Source organism: Lissotriton helveticus, chromosome 1_1 (assembly GCF_964261635.1).
Source record: "Lissotriton helveticus chromosome 1_1, aLisHel1.1, whole genome shotgun sequence".
Lineage (NCBI taxonomy): Eukaryota > Metazoa > Chordata > Amphibia > Caudata > Salamandridae > Lissotriton > Lissotriton helveticus.
Window position 1 is genome coordinate 1,296,453,918 of NC_136057.1, and position 19,169 is coordinate 1,296,473,086.

Sequence of the window (19,169 nt, forward strand, 5' to 3'; positions counted from 1 at the left end):
CTACTCAAGTCCAATTCACCACACTTTGTATACATTTTTGGGGATACAGATACACAAAGAGTGCCCTCTGTAGATCTTGCATATTCACAGTCACAGAAGCAAAACTGTACACCATTTAAGCCTGGCGGTGGAATTTATGAATGTGGAAAAGCTACAAATGTGGATTTTCCAGAGTGTAGATTTGGGTTGGATGTGAATTTGGGTTTTCTCCAGGGAGGTGGGAGAAGGATGTCCATTTAGAAAGTGTGTACACACAGATATCTTCCCTATGGTCTTTCACTTTCAATTTGCAAACCTAAATTTAGCACTGAAAAGTATTCTGTGAGCAACACAACAGCTGTATATTTGCGTGTAGAGGAAGGGATTTCTTAATCTGAAAATATCTTTTCTAGACATAAGAAAGTTACTGTGCATTTTAACCTCATGCCAGTAGATTTTCTTCAGGTGAAACATCTACTAGTTTATGCAAGGGCATATAATTGGAAATCCGCAATTTGTATGGGTATGCATATGTTTGCATGTGTAGATTTCCAAGGAAGAGTCATATGGATCTTGTGAATCCTACAACTAGTGCTTCCACTCAAGATAATACAATGTGGCATATTCACGGCAAATGGAGTGGCCAACATCAGTTGCAATGGTTTACACTGGCATACAGAATACATTTCGAAGCAGGTTTGATCATTCTCACAACATAAGCAAGGGTGCTTGTGCAATCTTTTCCTTTCAGTAAATTAATCTTCTTGTGTTTTAAAAAGAGAAATGCCTTCCGTTTAAAAAGGGGCACTTTAGACTTTTTTTAAAATCTTTAAGAGGTCATATATTTTCCTGCTCTAATTGAAAGAATAATTTCCCTTGAAAGATATATAACAAAAATAATTGACACCTGACTGTGTGCCAGTTTCTGGCACACAACTTGAAGTCCACCTTGCAGACAAAATGCTATTGTTATTTTCTGAATCACCTCCATTTGCATGAACCCTTTATACCAGGTGTACATTTCTCATGTATCTCAAGGCAATGTATTTGAATGAGTAAACATTCGTAACTGGAACCCCATCCATGCTGCCGTCGGCCATTGGCCGACTGCAGCACTACCTCACTGGTGCTGCCGTCGGCCAATGGCCGACACGGCCCCACCCATTTTGCGGAAGTGCCGCACTTTTGCAAAACGGGCGGCGCAGCCAACGGGTTAACATTGGAGTAGGTGCAATGGTGTCCTGTCTTGGCGCAAGAGGGATAGATCCATGTCTAATTTTAATAATAGCCACTGAAGTCGTACATTTTCCACATTTAGATCAGAGGCAATTAACATTATCCCACATAGGTAGCTCATGGTCAATCTGGAGATCCGAAGCTACAACAGAGGTGTTCCTACAGGTCCTGGGCATGCATGTATGCCAGTACCTCTGCTGGAATCTCATGGGGCACACGTAGCTAATCGCTATTGAATGCTTTGAGAAGGAATTGCCTTCTCATACATAGAGCACCTTAGCATGTGCTACACATACTTTGATCTGTACACTAGAGTTAGTATAGATCGCACATTTCACGTTTCTAGGTCCTGAGGAAAGACACTTTATATTAAAGGCCTAGCTGAAACATGTAGACCACTCACAGGGTGCAGGAGTTTCCTAAATAAACCTCCACCTACATCCGCTGCCTTGCTTTTTAATGCTGCCAGAGGCCCAATCATTAAAACTAAATCACTAGGGACCACTGGACAGTTTTTAAATCTCACTTTCACGCCACCCACACCGCACACTCAGTAAGTATACCTGCTTCGCTATAACACAGGCGTTGTAGCACACCAGGGACATACTCTGTGTCACCAGGTGGGCCCGATGATGAAGCATGCCACCAACTAGGGTGGTGGGTGAGGGCTTCATTAAGAAAGTAAATGTCTTCCTTCTGGTTACAACACACAGCCTTGAGTTTCTCATCACGTCTTGACAGATTAGTTCTCATTGATTACACAAATCTGGAGTAGAGCCAGTCCTTAAAGACCAATGTTAAACACCATAGGAGTTGGAGTAACTTATTCACGGACTTAGTTATTCAATTTCCTCAGAATCTTTTTGAAGCAATCTTTTAATAATTGGTTATGCTCACATCTCCCAGTCCTTAGAAAAACGACAGGAAGTGGCTGTCCAGGATCCTTCCACCTACAATCTATGTTGCAGATCCCTTCTACAGATGCTGTCAGCCGTGGCCTGTGCAGGTAAGATCGATGGGGTGGTGGGGCTGGGAGGAGGGGGGGGGCTGGTTCGAAGGATGATGATGAGGGAAAATTCAATAAATAATTAATTTTCTCTTGTCATCGTCCATCGAAATCCCCCCCACCGCTCTTACCTGCACGGGTTGCTGTGACTTGACAGCTGGGTTTCTGAAGGCATTTCCTACACAAGACTGACCGATCCGAGAAAAAGAGGAATGTCCAGAAATAAGAGACTTTATGAGAATCTATGCCGTAAATGTCCCAGGAGACATTTTCTACATGCTGTCTGTGTCTGTAGAGAGTCTTAGACCTGACTTCGTGAGCTTATGACGGCGACTGCTTAAAGTAATAGACAAAATCATTCAGCACTACACTTTCCAACAAAATATGTTCTGCACAAGCTGTTTTTTTCCCTATGATGTTATGTTGACACACCACCAGTATTTGTGTTGCTAGTATCACAGTAGTACACACTCAAATATGTTATTCTTGCATCCTTTAGTAAATAACTTAGATTACACTCCCTAGGTTAGTGAGGGGCAAGTGTTTAGATCTCTGGTTGAGTGCAATTTACCCTCGCGAAGGTGCCACGTTGCTGTGGTGTGGCAATGCCATCATAGTACCTCCAGGTGTTACACAGCATACCTATCTATACTTTGATAAAAACCATGACTTTGAAGATTTTAATATGTCCTGAAGAAGTTGTAGATCTTCTGTTTTTAGAGGGAGTGGACATGTGAAGAAAGTTTCTTATATGAATTGTTTTGAGCCATTGAAAGCAGCCCATTGGCTGTTTACTGAACATCATCAATATTTTCTGTTCTTGCTAGGCCCAGAGTCGAAAATGATTGAGCTGTGCGCTGGCTGTGACTCTCCTATCTCAGATCGCTTCCTCTTGCGAGTCAATGAAAGATCCTGGCATGAGGCCTGCGTGAAGTGTGCTGCCTGCCTCCAACAGCTCTCTGGGACCTGCTTCTGCCGTAACCGACAGCTTTACTGCAAGCACGACTACGAAAAGTAAGGTCAACTTTCTCTTGTCTTCACTGAGCGCATTCTCTCAACCGTAGGTTTTTTTGCATCATAATCACACATAATCTTTCAGTATTTTGTGAAAAGTAAGGAGTAAATAATGAATTATGGTAATAGACCTCCACGGATGTGACAGTCATCTCATACAACAATGCATTGACAAACTACAGTAGTATCATAGATACCCTACAAATAAAAGCAAGTATAAATTAGCCATCCATATAAAATCTGTTCATTGGTTTGGTGCCATCAATACAAACTGTGAGTATCATAAAACAGACCCTTCTTTCTGGGAAAGATGAAAACAATGCATCTTCTGCATAAAAATGCCAATACAGTTGTCATTGAGATCAGGTTCTGAAAAAAGATATCTCTAATAGACATTAACATCTCAGTTGAAAATGAAGACAAGTATCAGGAGCCCTAAAATCCTGGACTAGAATATATTTCATGCTTTCTCATACACACACATGTTTTTTTTTTTATTACATTGTTTTACATTGTATTTAGGTCTTCCACAGTAATCAACACCTGCATGATAATCCATGCTCAAGGAATTTAAATATTATGAATTCCATTTTGGCTAAGTTATATTTTTAAATGTTTCTACCGAATAATTGTTTTGCATATCTCAAATTCAATAGCTTAGATCTCTGGGGAAGAGTTTGTAACACAGCAATTTTGCTAGGAGAAAAACTACGTATTCGAAAATGTAAATTTTCACTGTGAATATGAACCAAGCACATTAGTTAATATTTTATTGGTTATTTCTTTGTTCAAAGGGGTAGAATGACTAAATAACTAAACTGAAAATGTATAAATACTCTTTATGAAACACTCCAACCATAATTCTGAAAACAGCATCGTTAGAGCAGTGTCTACTTTATTTCGCTGTATATATTGAGTATTTGTGTTCCGCTTTTTTGTATGGTCCAACTGGTATTTAATACGAAGCAATCAAACTTATATCACTATGTTTACATTCCAATATCCTTATTGTAATCATGATGCTTATATTATCTTACAGTTTTTCAAATGTTATCATTACAATTAGAAAAACATTCTAAGAGGCAGAGACAAATATAGTATAAACTTCACATCAAAGCTAAAATAAACAGGTCCATTTTGCACCAATTTATCTTTTTGCAATTTTTATTGTATTAAAATATAAAAATATGAAAAGAGTGTGCATTACTGGAAAAGCACAAGTTCCAATAAATTAAGATACCAAAAGCAGGAGCATACTGGAATTGATTGGAAGAGTTATCCATGGTCATAGACATACTCTGCATACATTTTCAAGCATCTGCAGTAATATTTAAGAGTTTCATGATTGAAAAACCTTCATACATCGCTGATTCTGAATTACACGTGGATATGTTTCTAGCAGGGCACATTTTGTTATGTTCCATTACGCATCATTTATAAAGCATGTGTCTTTGGTCATAAGCAGAGAAGGCTTCCTTCCATGACCTTCTTTAAGGACCAAACTGTTATCCACCATGCATCAAATATGCCTTGTCTGTCACATCTGAAAAATTAAGAAAAAGGTGTTTTCTGTATCTGTGTTGTATAAACAGTGCAAACAGTAAAAAGCCATTATGTACATTAATTTCCTATGTTTTGCCATAATTATGTGATTTGACATACTGACTGGCTTATTACACCTATACAGAGCAATCCATTCTGAAGTAAAGTCTCAATGTCCTATATATATATATATATTGGTGCAACTATTGATTGTTCATTGCTCTCTTTCTTTCAAAATGTTTTTGATGTATTTATTAACACACAGTAGAAAGAAACTTAAATTGTTGGTTTCTTTTGTTCAAATTTAAAGTCCGTTTTACTCACAATATAACACACACCCGGAGGACATATTAATAGGTTATATTTTGGTTTATATTTAGTATCTAAAAATATAATTGCTTGAAGGAATTCAATCAAAGCAACAAATAAAAGTGAGTCACTTTTCGGATGGGTGTGAAGACTTAAACAATTAGTGTCCTTTGGAACTTATAATGACTTGCTTGGGGAAACGAGAGATCTATCAGTTGATTAATACATATGCAAGAGTCTGTTGTGAAACTGACTAAGACATGACCAAATCACAATTAAACTGTAGAACCTCCTGTGTCTACATTTGCAAGTTCGAAACTAGTTTTGTACAAAACCTACAGTGTGGTCTGATTCGGCTTATTTGGGAGTGTAATAGGATCATCCTTAAATGTTATTACTAAATATCTGGCTATTACAAAGCATGCGCTGGGACAAATTCTCAGCCTATGATGGTGCACCAGGCACTCCAGAGAATAGGGATACACTCATGCAGTGGGACTTGCGTACTAAACCAATTTATTAGGTACGAAATGGAGCACCCAGATGATATTTGTACCTGGTGGAAGTTATTGTTTACTGTGACAAAGAACTGAATCTTACAGGATGAATTTTGTAACATGACCCCTGCTGATTAGCATACATCAGTATCCATTAGGGAGGGAAACTTGTGCTTCATGTGACTCGACCACTTCATGCTGTTGTACCAATCGGTATCATGGCCCTGGTCCATTTTAGTTTCCTGTGTTCTCCAGCCATAGCACAATTGACTTTCTGACATTCTATTAATTGTGAAGGGATTTGTCATTCTATTTAATGAGTTCAATGTGATTGACTAGAAAAGAAGAAATGCTTTTTAGGGAAAAAATAGAGGTGGTGTATGAGTTAAACTTTAAACTGAGAAAGTAGGAGAACTGTTTTTGAATCCCAACCTATCTTATTGACTGAAATTATGCAACCTTGGTCAAATCATGTTCTCATTTGGCACCTTATATTTGACCCTGATAATTTTGGGATTCTTAGCATTTGGTTAATCTCTTCTATTAAGAATATTTTAAAACAAGGAAGTGAGAATAAGACAAGAGACTAAAGATTTAAAGGAAGGTTGAGAGATGGGTGATATTGTGGCTATGAATTACAAGAAATAAAATACCAACTGCCATATGAAAAAAGGTTGTTTAACTGGCTTAGGTTTCTATGACATCATAAAGCAATATGCTTTTTCTGTCTTGTTCCTCTGTAAGGTCAAACGACTTTCAATTTTAATATAATTACATTGCTTTCAATTAATTCTGTACACTACCTTTAATAATTATTCATTCATATTAAAAATTCATTTTTGACGTTTTGATGAGAATGTGTTTTCTAATGTAAACTGCAGAAAATAATGGAAATGTAATTTAGTATATTTAGATTATTTGAAGATTTAGTTAAAATTAAGTTATTAGTATTGTTTGATGTTTTTCTTTTGTTCTACATTTAAAAGAAATATATAAATTAATGTACAATAATATCTCATATGAAAATTACCATTGTTATACATAATAGAAGTGACATCAAACGCCCTGTGAGCCCCTGAAGAAATCAGTAGGTTGACCCAGGGGTGTAATGTGGATCAGTGCAGTCCATGCAGAGCAGGAGGGGCGCCAATCTTCACTGGGCCTCTTTATAGCCCTTGGCCTATGAATATCTGTGAGATATAGGAATCTGAGTGGCCCATCACTACATTCTGCAGAGAGGCCCTTCTAATTTTGCGTTAAACAACTGAATTGACCCTTACAACACCCTTGCTTGTCTACAATCTCCAATTTGGTCCTGGGTCTCTTGGGTATGCGGTGGACAAGATGTAGAACTATAAGAACTCTCCCTCACGACCCATTTATTTTAAGGATCCATGTAAAAGATTCCACATTAGGCACTAATAAATACCGACAAACCAGTTATTTCTTTTCACTTTCTTTTTTCATTTTATTTATTCATCTTTGTGTAGTCCTTTATGGTTCTTATAAAATCTTATTCTCTTTTTTTTAATACTATTTACTTTTTATGAAACAATTATTTTGTAAATCAAACACAGTTCTTTTACAAAATTTCAATATTACAAAATTATTTACACATAAAACCTCTAATGATTAACATACACACCTGGGTAGAGAAAACATGCAACCAACATCATACATACATACTGCATACACACTATTCACACAATACACTCCATCTGTCCGAGTTAACACGTTTCAGTTGTTTATCTAATGTTCACAATGGATTCACTACATTCCGTAGGATTCAATAATAGACTTGGTCAACGCGTTTCGGTGGATTAAGCGATATTGGACACCACCTTCTTCAGGACCTTCTTCAGGACCCGTCAGAATATTGCATAGGGATCTCTAACCCAGGAGTATCTACAAAAGAAATATATATATAAGAAAAAGTTTTTCTTTTACTCGGTAAAGTGCCCCTCTACTAACATATAGTAACATCCATTTGGACCCAAGTGATACATGCAACATGTGCTAAGCATATCCACAGACCCGTGTTTACCGCACCCGAGGGAAGTTTACATAATTTCCATTCATTTCTTCTGTGTGTATCTTTATTTTTGGTACCTTGCACATTGGCCCTACTTACTTGGGTCAAGGCCGGATTAAGGTGGTGAGGATAGTATTATCAATCAATCCTAACTTTTTTCCAAGCTATCGTACCGTCCGCAAATGCCCACACCTACTCTGGGCAGTTGCACAGATTTAGCTTCTAATAGACATTTTATCTATATCTACCTGTTCATACATCCTTTAGTCACAACTTTGACTTGTCAGAGAAAGATTACAACACACTTACTCTTTTCTGTGTATAACACCTTTGTTTTGTTCACAGTTAGGAATTCTGCTTCTAGTTTTTCCTTTTTCGACTGTGTATTCTAATGGCTGATGGTAGGAGGGAGACATATATTGCCAATATTAGAGTTAATATAATGTTGTTCTATTATCTTTATTAGGTTTGTCTGGAATCACCTGCTTACCTTTTAACAGTGTAAATTAGGTATGGGTTCGACACGATTTTTATTTCTTTAGTTGTACACTCTGTATAGATAGATAGGAAACACAGAGAGCCTAATTAGCCCATATGATATAAACTAATTCTAGTGTCCTTTAAGACTAAATCTCCGATATGGGGGTACCTTTTATCAGTGTTACTTGGGGAACATCCTTTACAACGCAACTTTTACAACGCACTACCATTACGACGCAACTTTTACAACGCACGTTATTACAACGCATTGCGCTGGGGGACGCTCTAGGATAGGGAATAGTTTAATTTTCTATCCAACACCTTCCCTACTACCCACGGGGACTGGAGTTAGAATAGTAAATTAAACTATTCACTATCCAGTGCCCCCCAACGCAAGTCGTTGTAGCGACTTGCGTTGTAAAACCTGCGTTGTAAAGGAATGCGTGGTAAAAGCATGCGTTGAAACGTCATACATCCGTGTTACTTCCGTTACTCGGTAATCACCCTCTTTTCTGGTATTTATCTTCAATTGTTCTCGCTTTTTTATTTCTTTAGTTGTACACTCTGTATAGATGGATAGGAAACATAGAGAGCCTAATTAGCCCATATGATATAAACTATTTCTAGTGTCCTTTAAAACTAAATCTTCGATATGGGGGTACCTTTTATCAGTGTTACTTCCGTTGCTCTGGTGATCACCCTCTCTTCTGGTATTTATCTTCAATTGTTCTTGCTTGTATCTTTTCCTTTTTTGATTATGAATCCAAAGTTTCTCCAAACTTCTCAGTAATTCTTAAAAGGGCGTATGTAATTACTATTATTTTCGCTGTGGCTTCCCATTTGATCATTGTATTACTAACAGACAATTTCTGTTGTCTCCTTCTGAAAAGCGAAATTTTTCTAGCTGCTCAGTTTATCTTAATGACTAGCTTGGAGCCCCTCTCTTAAGTCTACTTTGAATTACAGATAGCCCCCAAATTTTTTTTTTTAAAAACCCAGTCTATCTTAATGACTCGCTTGTAGCACTACAATTAAGTCTACTTTGAATTGCAAATAACCCCAGCAAGAGTTCCAGCCTTTACTTACTTCTTTCCCATCTAGTAGTATCCTATCACCAGAGCTCGTGACACTTCATCCGTCCACACCTTCGGATTGCTGCTCACTGACTCCCGCTATTTATACACCTACTCCCAGTGCCTAATGTACTCATAATTGTTTAATTCGAGACATCTGTTTGCCAAATGCCAAGAGATTTCAAGTTGGTCATGGTCACATGATCAGTTAAAGCCAATCACTTATCCGAGCAGAGTTGGATTCCTGCAGCTAATATTTGTGTCAATGTGTCCGCCATTTTGTAGTGGAGGAATGTCATATATCTCTTTGTGCCATATTTTATAAATGTTTACAGAAACGCGATTCTAATTACTTTCTCACATGATAGTATTGTACCATGTATTACATTATAGTTACAGCGGTCGTCCAATCATACGATTTTAATTTGTAACCAACGCGATCTAACAACGAAAAGTTTAGATTCCGCAAGCTTTTTTCAGTGCATTATATTTAAAACGCTCACAGATATACCAGCATTAGTCTTCTCTTATTTTATGTAGTTTGACGATTTCACTGTTAAAAGGCAATAGACATGGAGACCGGACAGATATGCGTCAGCCATCTTAAAAGTACTCTCACAACTCATTTTAGTGTGATATATAATGCAATACTGACCTCCCTAAACGGAATTATCAGCACAAATACTAACTTCCCTATTAAATACAAAAGGATCAGAGATGGCTCATACTTTAATAATCAGACACTTCTCACAGATGATTGTGAAGGGAAATCGGAAATTAACCGATTTCCGTCGGCCATCTTGGATGTACTTTTGTGACATGTAGACCATGTACATAAACAGATAACACTCTCTTTTTTATTTGTGGCTATATCTATTTTTTTATATAATGCAGTGCCTGTATCTCATAACTGTTCTCAACACTTCTCACAGATGATCGTGAAGGGAAATCGGAAATTAACCGATTTCCATCGGCCATCTTGAACGTACTTTTGTGACATGTAGACCATGTACATAAACAGATAAACCACACTTTCTTTTTTAATTGTGGCTATATCTATTTTTTATATAATTCAGTACCAGTATCTCATAACTGTTAGTACCAACAATATGATAGTCTTTACTGTACTTTTATAGAGCAAAAAAGGTTTGTACAATTGGTGTAAATATTCGTAGATGGCTATTTTGATGTATTCACAACCTCCTTAAAATTTGCATTGAGGATGGAGGACCCTTAGCTTCTTTTCATAGAGACACATGGGTGAGCTTACAATAGTGCTCAGTCACAAAGTTACCTGATACCTGAAAGGTTATTTCAACTAGCCAGTAATGTATTATACTAGATGTTTGCTAGCTTATTCCAATATTCAATGTCATTTGTGCATATTAGTTGCAATGCCACATTTACCAATCTTATCACTGGATCGGTTGTAAGATTAAATATTTGGTTAAAGCATCATGAAACATTTGTCTAGTAATACAGGGAAGGTTAAGATGATTTTGTATTCATTATTTCCTTCTGCATGGCTATGTTACCATGTCCTGGTAACATTCCATTGTATTTCCTGATTCAATCCCTGTTTCACGCTGTCAAGAGTGAATATCCAGAAGGTTTCCCTTCTTTTATGGATTTCCTCCATTGGCGTTCCAATCTGTCCCTTTACTTTTTCAAGGATACACCATTTAATGTCCATCTCTGAATGTCCATGTGTTAAGAAATGTTGGGTCAATGGTGCTTCTGTCCTGCTGTTTCTTATTGAGGATGTGTGCTCACTGTATCTTACCCTAAATTCTCGTGAAGTTTCGCCTATATAGCAGATGTTACACGGGCAGATAAGGGCGTAAATTATGTTACTGCTCCTACAATTTGTGAGGTCTCTTAATTTAAATTTCTTATTATGATACTCAAAGCAATCTGTAACAATAGCTGAGTCACAGGCATGGCATGAGCCGCATCTGTGATTGCCCAGGATTGCTGGGAGGCCTGTAATTGTAGACTGTCGTACCTGTGGTTTATCCAGTCTCGTATGTACAAGAATGTCCCTTAAATTCCGGTTTCTACGAAAGGCCACCAAGGGTTGATCTAATGAAGGTTCCTCCTCATTGCTATTCAGAATTTTCCAGTGTTTCTGAATTATGTTTTTTATTTTAAAGTTAAGAGGAGAATGATTGACTACACAAACCACCTGATTTTTTGGATCTCTTCTCTTTTCCTCCAAAAGGGTGTCTCGATTGTAATATTTTGCCCTTTTGTATGCATGGCGGACCAATCTGTTTGGGTAGCCTCTCGCTATTAGTCTCTTTTTTAGGGCATCACCATGTTTGTGGGATTCTACCATATTTGTGCAATTTCTCCTTATTCGAAGGAACTCTCCAAATGGGATTGAGTCCTTCTGGATATTGGGGTGATAACTTTGGTATTGCAAAATGGTATTTTTGGCAGTAGGTTTTCTGTATAAACTGACCTCTAGGATTGAATTTGTCCCTGTGATCATGATGTCAAGAAATTCCACATTTTGAGTACTGCTATTCGATGTAAATTTAAGATTGGGATCGCTTGCATTTAACCACAGGATGTATTCCTGCAGAGAGTCATTGTTTCCTTTCCAGATGAAGAAAATGTTGTCAATGAAACGCATCCACTTCACGACATTGTCATAAAATGGAGCCATCTCATTGAAGACATTTTTTCGTTCCCATTGTCCTATATAGATATTTGTAATGTTAGGAGCACAGGAAGCTCCCATGCTGGTGCCCTTTATTTGTTGGTATAATTTGTCATTAAATTCAAAGAAGTTATTCATAAGCACTATTTCCAAACATTCCAAAAGAAATTGGATCGGTCTTTCTCCAGGTGTCCTCTGTAGGAGGGCTGCCACTGTCTGCAACGCTTGAAATTGAGAAATGTTGGTGTACAAAGCCTCAATGTCAAGCGTTACTAGGATTTCAGTGCTATGGTTGAATTGCATATCCTCTAATCTAGTTATCATGTCCCCGGTGTCACGGACATATGAGGTGTAGGTTTTTGTTAAAGGGCACAAATAAGTATCCACGTATTTAGAAAGTGGCTCTGTACTTGAGCCAATGGTGGAAATGATGGGCTGCATGGATGGGTTCAGCGTGTTTTTGTGAGTCTTTGGGAGGCCGTAAAGTGCCGGAATCCTAGGATGAGACTTATTTAAAAAGTCATACTCCTGTTGGCATATGTCTCCACGTGTTAGGGCTCTCGATGTTATATCTTCTATCTCGCACTTTACCCTTCTTAACTCCCTGGAATGAGCTTTTTTATAGTGGTGTGGTACAGCCAGCATTTCTTTGATCTTTTCATCATAATTTGTTTTACTCATTACCACGATTCCCCCACCCTTATCACATGGTTTTATAACAAGTGCCTTGTTAGATTTAATTATATCCAAGGCTTCATTTTCTTTCGCTGATAAGTTGTTCTGTACTTTTATGGGGTGTTTGGGTATACGAGTAATTTCTTTTAGGACATTATTTTCAAAAATTTGAACTTCCGGGCCTATCATCTCCAAGGTAGGTGTAAATTGAGATGGCGGTTTACATCTGGACGGATTGTCATTTTCATTTTCTATTGGTCCATCCAGAAAATATTTCTTCAGTCTAACCTTCCTGAAGAAGGAAAAAAGATCTTCATGTAATTTAAACAAGTTGGGTCGTGTGCTAGGGACAAAGGATAGCCCTCGGCTCAAAATGGAGCAGATGTAGAAACACTCCAGAGAATTCAAAACACAGCAGCCTGAATGATCACCAGTAAACCCTTAGGAAACTCCACCCCATTGAGGGAAATCCATTAATTATTCATCAATTCCAGAATCAAATTCAGTGTATATGTGTCCTCTTTAAATATTTCTATGATGAATATTCCTAGCGAACAAGAGAATTAAAAAAAAAAGATAAGCAATGTCATGTCCGTCATTCGGGTAAGTACATTCCCTTTAATATCCTTAGAATGTGCATCAGGTCCTAGTATGTTCCAGCGCTGTAGAAAATCTTTTTGATTTATTCTTACCAAAAAATCCTGAATTCAGAAAAAAATATTATGAATTTGTCAGTGTTAAAGCCTCCTCACAAGCCTTTGTATACTATAACAATTCTATATCAGTGTCTGTCAAAATATTTAGGGGTCGATTCCGATCCGGTAAAATGCGCTCCGAATCATCGTACGGAGCGTTTTTTCCCCGTACTAATCGTACCCGTAAACGTCCCGTACGTACGACGAAGTACGATCCGTACCAGGAGCCGAACTCCGTACGAGTCGTACAGGACTCCATACGACTCAAATCTCCGTACGAGTCTCACTCGGAACCCGCTGTACACGACATCACTACTGTTCGCGGCTGGTTTTTATGACCCAGCAAGTACGATTCGTGCCGGGTACGCACCGTACGACCCTTTTCCTACGGGAGCCGAAAACAGTCGTAAACGCAGAGTTCGCGCCGAAACAGGTACGGAACGCCCCCCCCGGGTACGGCACGTACCCCGCATGATCGCAGGGGTACGCGCCGTACCCCTGTGATCATGCGGGGTACGTGCCGTACACCCAGCGTACATGGGGTACGCACCGTACCCCATGTACGGTGGGTGTACGGCACGTACCCCATGTACGCTGGGTGTACGGCACGTACCCCGAATGATCACAGGGGTACGGCGCGTACCCCTGCGATCATGGGGGGTACGGTGTGTAGGTGATCGTGCGCTTTTCCGTACGAATCGACGTGTACCGTACGAATCGCGACCGGGTCGGACGATCGGGATCGGAATCGTCCGGTCGTACGGCGTCCGTACGAGTCGTACGGAAACAGCTCCGGATACGAATCGTACGGACGGAGATTTTACCGGATCGGAATCGACACCTTAATGTCTGTAGCATACAACCTATAGGGATTTAAATGAATAGTTTCTAGCACGAGCAGCATAGTATTGTATATACAGCTAGGTATGATCATTAGTGGGGAAATAGAAGAAAGTGAGTTCATGCAGTTGGCTGATGGGATTATTACATATATTAGAGGAGATAAACTATTGTTAGGTTGCAGAAATGACTTTTAAACAAGGAGCTATTGTGATTTTTGACATGAGGTGTGGGCAATTTGCAGATATACATTAATAGAGACTAAAGCAAAGATACCTGTGGCTTAAGCTAAACTTGGAGACAGTAGGCATGCAGAGGATGGAAACTAAGGAGAGGAAATTTGAAAGAAAGAAGGAGAAGAAGTAACTGGAGGTTTTAAATTAAGAATGGATTTTCATGCAGGGGTTTAGGAGTATTGAGGATGCTTTTTGAGAAATATTCAATTTGAGGATAGAAAAAGTAGAAAGAAACAGCATTTTCTACATTTGAGATAGTGCTGTACAAAGTACAATTTTGATAGGCACTAGAATCAGGGAAACGGTTGGTACACTCCTAGGCACTCTCAAGAACACTGCTTCAACAAGGACAGCTGATCAGCTCAGGGGAGGCAGTGTAAAGTAATGGCTGGATACAGGGAGTTATCAAGAGCTTTAGGCTGTGCATGAAGGAAGCAGCAAGTGCATGATCACAGCAGTGTGAGTGAATTTATGGGGTAAACATTGCAAACATTAATAATGAGATTTTGCACATACTGCAGTGGATGTCTTGTGCCAATCACCCTGTAAGATTGGCTCAAAGTATTACATTAAGATAAATCAATCAAGAAGTAGAAGTAGCTAAGCCTCCATGACTTTCCTCTATGTTATTATACAGTTAGATTTCTAAACTCTATTGTTATTGTATTTTATACACTTGCACTCTTTTATTTTATTTTTAAAACAAAAAGAAGAAAAATCTCTCTCCCCCTTGTATTACATTTATGATATTGCTACTCTGATTGTTTTTGCCAACCTATAATGCTTTTTGTGTCTTTTTCCTCTGTATAACATGTATTTCAACCAGTACCGATTGTATACTTTTATTCTTTGTTTTTATTTTTATTGTTCCTACATATTGTATCTTACCATTCTCTTTTCCTTAATAAACTTTTTCTGAACTTGAAGATACATCAATCAATATCTCATTCATGTCTCTACTTCCTATGGCAGCTAATTTCTATTGAATGATTCATATGCATTTATCTCTTGGTCAGTTAGCCAAATAAAAAGCAATCGCTGCACAAAAATGTATTTATAACTTGACAGACTCAGACATTCTAAATAGTGTGTTGGTAGATGAGGAGCACTTACCGCTTAGTTTCTAAGGAAACTTCAATTGAATAATTTGCTTTAAGGGTATCTTAATATGTGTGGCCTGTACATACAGATGGTTAGGTGTTTTCTGGAAGGTGTTTGACAGGAGCTTTTGTGTTCTTACTAGTGATTTTTTTTAATGGTTTTCATGTGAAGTGGACATTCAAGTGTAAAGAAAAGAGGGACAGTTCTATGGCCTCAGTATTGAAACTTCACTTTTTCTGTTCATGTTCTTGTATGTCTTTCAAACCTTATGCATTTTATAAAATACGTTTTGAGTTATTTATGTGGCAATGCACATAAAAATATGATTTGTAAGCAAAGAAATGTTTTTGAAACATCCACTTGACATTATCATTATACTGTAGTTACAATGCAGTCTTACATAGAACATTATTTGCCATTTAATTTGAAATCCCATGCACATTCTAAATGTATGTAGTTCCTCTAAAATTACAAGTTTTTACTTAACTTTTTGTGACTCAAGATGATTTCTCATCCAAAGTTCTAATCTCAATTTTTGTTTGAAGTATTTTAAATAAGTTTAATAACATTTTAACTTCAATTATTATATTTGAGAAATATTTTCCAAATATTTCTACACTATTCGTAATGAAGAAATCTCAATTTGTGAACCCTTCCAATTTATTTGGTCACAACTAAACTGCGTATTTTCATTCTAATTTATTTTCACCTTTTTTATCTTTAATTCAAGAAGATCCCAGTTCTTTCGAACAAGCTTTTAAGCAAATGGAAACATATTTCTTGTAAAAAATGTTTGTTGCTTTTTCTTTTTTTTTTAATGCACGTGAAATTCAGATACCAGAATGTCCTGCAGGCAAAATTGTGTTATATTTCTATTACCTTAACAATAAATGAAACTTTTCACTCACTCTAATTCGATTAGATAATTTGATATTAACGTTGTATTGTTACACTTGTACTAAATCAGCGTTCCATAAAAGTGAATGAATGTTACAATGGCACTGAATTGTTCTGGACTGCGGCCTGAAGTCTGAAAATCTATGGGAGATATGTACAATGAAGTGGTGGAGTGTGTTGTTAGCCTCATGGGCTTAACGACACGCTCCACCACTTTGGAAATGCAAGGCTGCACCATATTTACAAGAATGTGATGCAGCCTTGCGTTTCCCCCTGCGATGGCGCTAAGTTTAACAACTTAGTGCCAATGCAGGCACCCTTGCACCAGAGTGCAAGGGTGTCTATGTGCAGGGGAGGATTGGTTATGTGTAGGAGGGTGTCCCTTCCTGCACATAAACAATCCTAAAATGCCATTTTGTAACTTTAATGTGTCCTGCTTCAAGCAGCACACATGAAAGTTACAAAATGGCATCTTTTTAAAAGGTCTGTTTATGTACAGGAAGGGGAACCTTCCTGTACATAAACAAACCATGGCATTAAGCTTTTTCCATGTGCACTGCACATGGCAGCACACATGGAAAAAACGAGGAGAAATAATGCATTTCTCCTCGTTTTGCCAACTTAAGACCAGGATTTTCCTGGTCTTAATTTTGGCGTTGCCTCCCATGTACGCCACCCTTGTACATAGAGGGCAGTGTCAAATACAATGGGAGTTGCGGTGGAACGCCTACCACAACACACACTGCACGCCCCTTTCACGCTAAACATAGCGTGAAAAGAGGCCTCATGAACAAGGCAGTGTTAAGCCACATTAAGGGGTTTAACGCTGCCTTGTACATAAAGCAAGGCCCCTATCGCCACGGGAACGTCACAAAAAGGGACGTTCCTTTGGCGATAGGGATTGTACATATGCCCCTATGTTTTTTAATTGTTAGAGACTAGAGCAGGAATGGCTCATGGACAGAGTCAGCATGAGAACTGGCTCTTGCTTGCATCCTTTCCCAGGCTCCCATGCAGAAATATTTCATATCAGAGTCTATTATCGATGCATGTTTGTTGTGTGCTCAGAGAATGAGAACTTTTGCCAAGTTAGTGTGGTTTAAGGATCCTTCCCACTCTCTCTGAGCAGATGTTTACAGATGTTCAATGAACTGCCAGATGAAGGAAACGAGTAATTAAGATTTATTCGAAAGGCCCAGAGTATGTTTTGATTTTGTGCCTAGTTCTAAGATATGATCCCATTGTTTTCTCTGTGGGGATCATTAGGTTCCCATTTGTTATGTTCTTTTTGCAGCTAAAGTTCTTCATGCTAGTAGGAAAATGCAGTTATTTGTGCACCTGCTCCGAAGATTTCCATGTGGTTTGCTGATCACAAGGTTCAAATCCCAGCAGAGCTCACTCAGCTTTTCATTTTTATCAGGCCTATAAAATTAGTGCCACCGAGTTGATCCTTGATAGCATCTACTTACCCTATTGAACGGGGAACAGCCATTACAATTCGGGTTTTACCACACGTTGCTTTTACATCGCATGCATTACAACGCATGCGATGTTACAACGTGTGGTAAAACACACATACCATTACATCGCATGCGCTTTTACAACGCATGCAATGTAATGTGTAATGGCAGCGGCGGGGGCGGCTATCCACGTCGTTTCCCCACAACGACGTGAATCTAGCAGGAAGGAGGAAGCAGGATCCGACGGCGATGCTGGAGAGGAGAGAGGTAAGGGGGTTTGTGCATGGGCTGGGGGTTACTTTTGTAGGGTTTAGGGTAGTTTAAATGTAGTGTGGTAATGTTTGTGTTGTGTGTGTTTTTTTAAAAACGTTTTAGTGTGTGTTGTGGTGTTGTCGTATTTGTTTAGTGTAGTGTATTAGGGAAGGTAGTGTTATGTTTATGTAGTGTAGTGATTTAGGTTTTAGGGTAGTGTAGTGTTGAAGTGTTTGTTTATTGTAGTGTATTAGGGTAGTGTAGGGTGGGAGTAGTGTGGGTAGCGTAGTAGTGTTTTAAGGTTTAGGGTAGTGTAGGGGTGGGAGTAGTGTGGGTAGCGTAGTAGTGTTGTAGGGTTTAGGGTAGTGTAGGGGTGGGAGTAGTGTGGGTAGCGTAGTAGTGTTTTAGGGTTTAGGGTAGTGTAGGGGTGGGAGTAGTGTGGGTAGCGTAGTAGTGTTTTAGGGTTGGGGTAGTGTAGGGGTAGAAGTAGTGTGGGTAGCGTAGTAGTGTTTTAGGGTTTAGTGTAGTGTAGGGGTGGGAGTAGTGTGGGTAGCGTAGTAGTGTTGTAGGGTTTAGGGTAGTGTAGGGGTGGGAGTAGTGTGGGTAGTGTAGTAGTGTTTTAGGGTTTAGGGTAGTGTAGGGGTGGGAGTAGTGTGGGTAGCGTAGTAGTGTTTTGGGGTTTTTTGGTTGGGGTAGTGTAGGGGTGGGAGTAGTGTGGGTAGCGTAGTAGTGTTTTAGGGTTTAGGGTAGTGTAGGGGTGGGTGTAGTGTGGGTAGCGTAGTAGTGTGGTAGTGTTTTTGGGTTGGGGTAGTGTAGGGGTGGGAGTAGTGTGGGTAGAGTAGTAGTGTTTTAGGGTTTAGGGTAGTGTATGGGTGGGAGTAGTGTGGGTAGCGTAGTAGTGTTTTAGGGTTTAGGGTAGTGTAGGGGTGGGAGTAGTGTAGTAGTGTTTTTGGGTTGGGGTAGTGTAGGGGTGGGAGTAGTGTGGGTAGCGTAGTAGTGTTTTAGGGTTTAGGGTAGTGTAGGGGTGGGAGTAGTGTGGGTAGCGTAGTAGTGTTTTAGGGTTTAGGGTAGTGTAGGGGTGGGAGTAGTGTGGGTAGTGTAGTAGTGTGGTAGTGTTTTTGGGTTGGGGTAGTGTAGGGGTGGGAGTAGTGTGGGTAGCGTAGTAGTGTTTTAGGGTTTA

The 19,169-nt window shown here is 38.9% G+C and overlaps 1 protein-coding gene across 1 annotated transcript in view; it reads left to right on the plus strand.

The window, feature by feature from the left end:
* The window catches only part of LOC144763945 (LIM homeobox transcription factor 1-alpha-like), a 518,887-nt gene that overhangs the window by 98,127 nt on the left and 401,591 nt on the right, over positions 1 to 19,169 (plus strand). Inside the window, exon 3 of the mRNA XM_078649994.1 lies at positions 3,049 to 3,235. Within this exon, the coding sequence (XP_078506120.1) occupies positions 3,049 to 3,235 (187 nt within the window). The remainder of the gene's footprint in view (positions 1 to 3,048; positions 3,236 to 19,169) is intronic.